General features: G+C 30.9%; 1 protein-coding gene across 2 annotated transcripts in view; it reads right to left on the bottom strand.

The window, feature by feature from the left end:
- The window catches only part of LOC107608155, a 7,802-nt gene continuing 6,559 nt past the window's right edge, over positions 974-2,216 (bottom strand). For both annotated transcript variants that reach the window (XM_016310034.2, XM_016310033.2), the window contains exon 7: positions 974-1,611. In XM_016310034.2, coding sequence (XP_016165520.1) covers positions 1,003-1,611 — 609 coding nt within the window. In that variant the 3' untranslated portion in view covers positions 974-1,002. The remainder of the gene's footprint in view (positions 1,612-2,216) is intronic.

Consider the following 2,216-nt stretch of genomic DNA (forward strand, 5'->3'; position numbering starts at 1 on the left):
AAAAAAAATTTAAGCATAAGACAAATAATAAAACTAAAGTCTATAAAAAATATATAAACCCTAAAAAAAGATTTTTTAATATTTGTGTGAAGAAACATGTTAGAGATATAGTCATTAATTATATGCTTCTTTTTAGATGAAAACTCAGGTGCAGTCAACTTTATATGAAGTTGATAGTTGAAAGTTGTTAAATAATTTGATTGATTTAATTAAATTTTTATCAAACGGCTCTTAATTATCAATTTCAGGTGAAATTGACTGCACTTGAGTTTTCATCATCTTTTTATTATTTTAAATTTTTGAGATAAATAATTTTATGATATGGTAACAGAGTTTCTATGGTCTAAAGATCTAGAATTTGATCTTTAATGACTCCAAATAAAAATTAGTATAAAAAAAACATACATAAAAAGTTGACGCAAACGCCTTCTCTTATTAATTTAAATTTTCGAGAGAAGTGATTTATAATAATATATATTTTTTGTGAAATTTATGTAACTTTCTTTTTGCATTTTAACTATGTAATTAATTATTTTTGTTTGGATATTTTATATTTTTTAATTATTTTTGCTAATGTCACTATGCAAATTAATAGTCATTGTAAAAGTTTTTATTCTGACGATATTATATATAAGAAAAAGTTTAGAGAGCAGCAATTTTATTGAATTTTGGTTTATATTATATTAGTCAAAATTTTCACGCAAACATTTATGTGATACACAAGAATGAATATATTTTGAAAACACACATAAATTACAAAATTACAAACACAAACCACAAAAAACAAATCCATTACACAGAAAAACACATTACTCTTGGTTTGATGAAAACATAATTAAATCTATCGGCCGTAGTAAAAAAAACTCGTACATGAATGAAACATACACCACATGATTTGTGAGATAAACAATCAACCCACATCCCCAAAAGGAAAACTGAAAAATTTTTAAAAAAATCAGCAAATCAAAATATAATTTAGGATACATATATAATAGAAAGGAGCTAAAAACTTTCAATTTTGTCACTTGTATGTGGCACCTTACTCAAAATAGCAGTTAGAAGATCAAAGTAGAGTGGAAACTGCGCCAAGGCATAGAAAGCCACGGGTATGGAAGTGGCGGCATAGAAAGGAAACAAGAACGTCTTGTACTTGTGATTGATAATGAAGAAATGGCCGCAACAAAAGGAAACAAACATGGCTATGATGGACACAAACAGAGAACTCAACCCTAGAAGCAGTTTCGTCGGCAATCCTCTGCGAAAATCCCTTGCTTCTTTTCGAGAAGTCAGGATGGCCAGGAACATTATCAGTCCGGTGACGGAGAAACAAAGTCCAATAAGGGACGAAACTGCGAATGCCTCGAATGCCGGTTGCCTTTCTAACAAAGGCTTACCTTCGTCGCTTGTGCCTCCGGGGACAGCGCTTGCTGTGGCAAAGGAAACACCGGCTACTAGTCCTGCTACAACAGAGCAGGACTCCGATGTTTCCCTTAGCCACTCACTACCTTCTTTGACGAGATCCTTGTGCTCTGTCTTGAAGATTTCTCCTGCTGTTTTTGAATTCTTGTTGGTTCTGTAATTGAAGTGTTGCGGCACAATGCTCTTGATATACTGCAAAATCCATGCATGCATAGTAGAATATATATAATTGCATGTGTGAAATTAATTTAAGACAAGGTTGATACATCTAAGTTTAATTGAGTGAAGACTAAGGTCAACATAATTATATCAGTTTGTTAGGCAATTAGTATAGTTAACATAGGTGGATAGTCAGGTGCAGTCGACTTTACGTGAAGTTGATAGTTGAGAGTTGTTAGATGAAAATTTAGTCAAATCAGTCAAACCATCTAACGACTCTCAACTATCAACTTCACGTGAAGTCGACTCAGTCAAACCATCTAACGACTCTCAGCTATCAATTTCACGTGAAGTCGACTGACCCATATTGGTTAAGTAAATAGTAATTAGGCAGTTAGCATTACAGGTTATTTTTGCAGTTAGTGGCACACTTATTAATTTGTATTAGAAAATTTTTTAAAGTGAAGAAATTAGTAAACAGATAAAGTGAGAGAATAATCATAAAAAATTCAATGGGTGATTAACTCCCTTATTTTATTAAATTTTTTATTTTAAAAAATTTAAATTCTTGTATATAATGATATCAATTCATTGAAAACAGAAAACAAATAATTGGAAAGAAAAAAATATTCTTATAT

The sequence above is a fragment of the Arachis ipaensis genome, chromosome B07 (assembly GCF_000816755.2).
Source record: "Arachis ipaensis cultivar K30076 chromosome B07, Araip1.1, whole genome shotgun sequence".
Classification (NCBI taxonomy): Eukaryota; Viridiplantae; Streptophyta; class Magnoliopsida; order Fabales; family Fabaceae; genus Arachis; species Arachis ipaensis.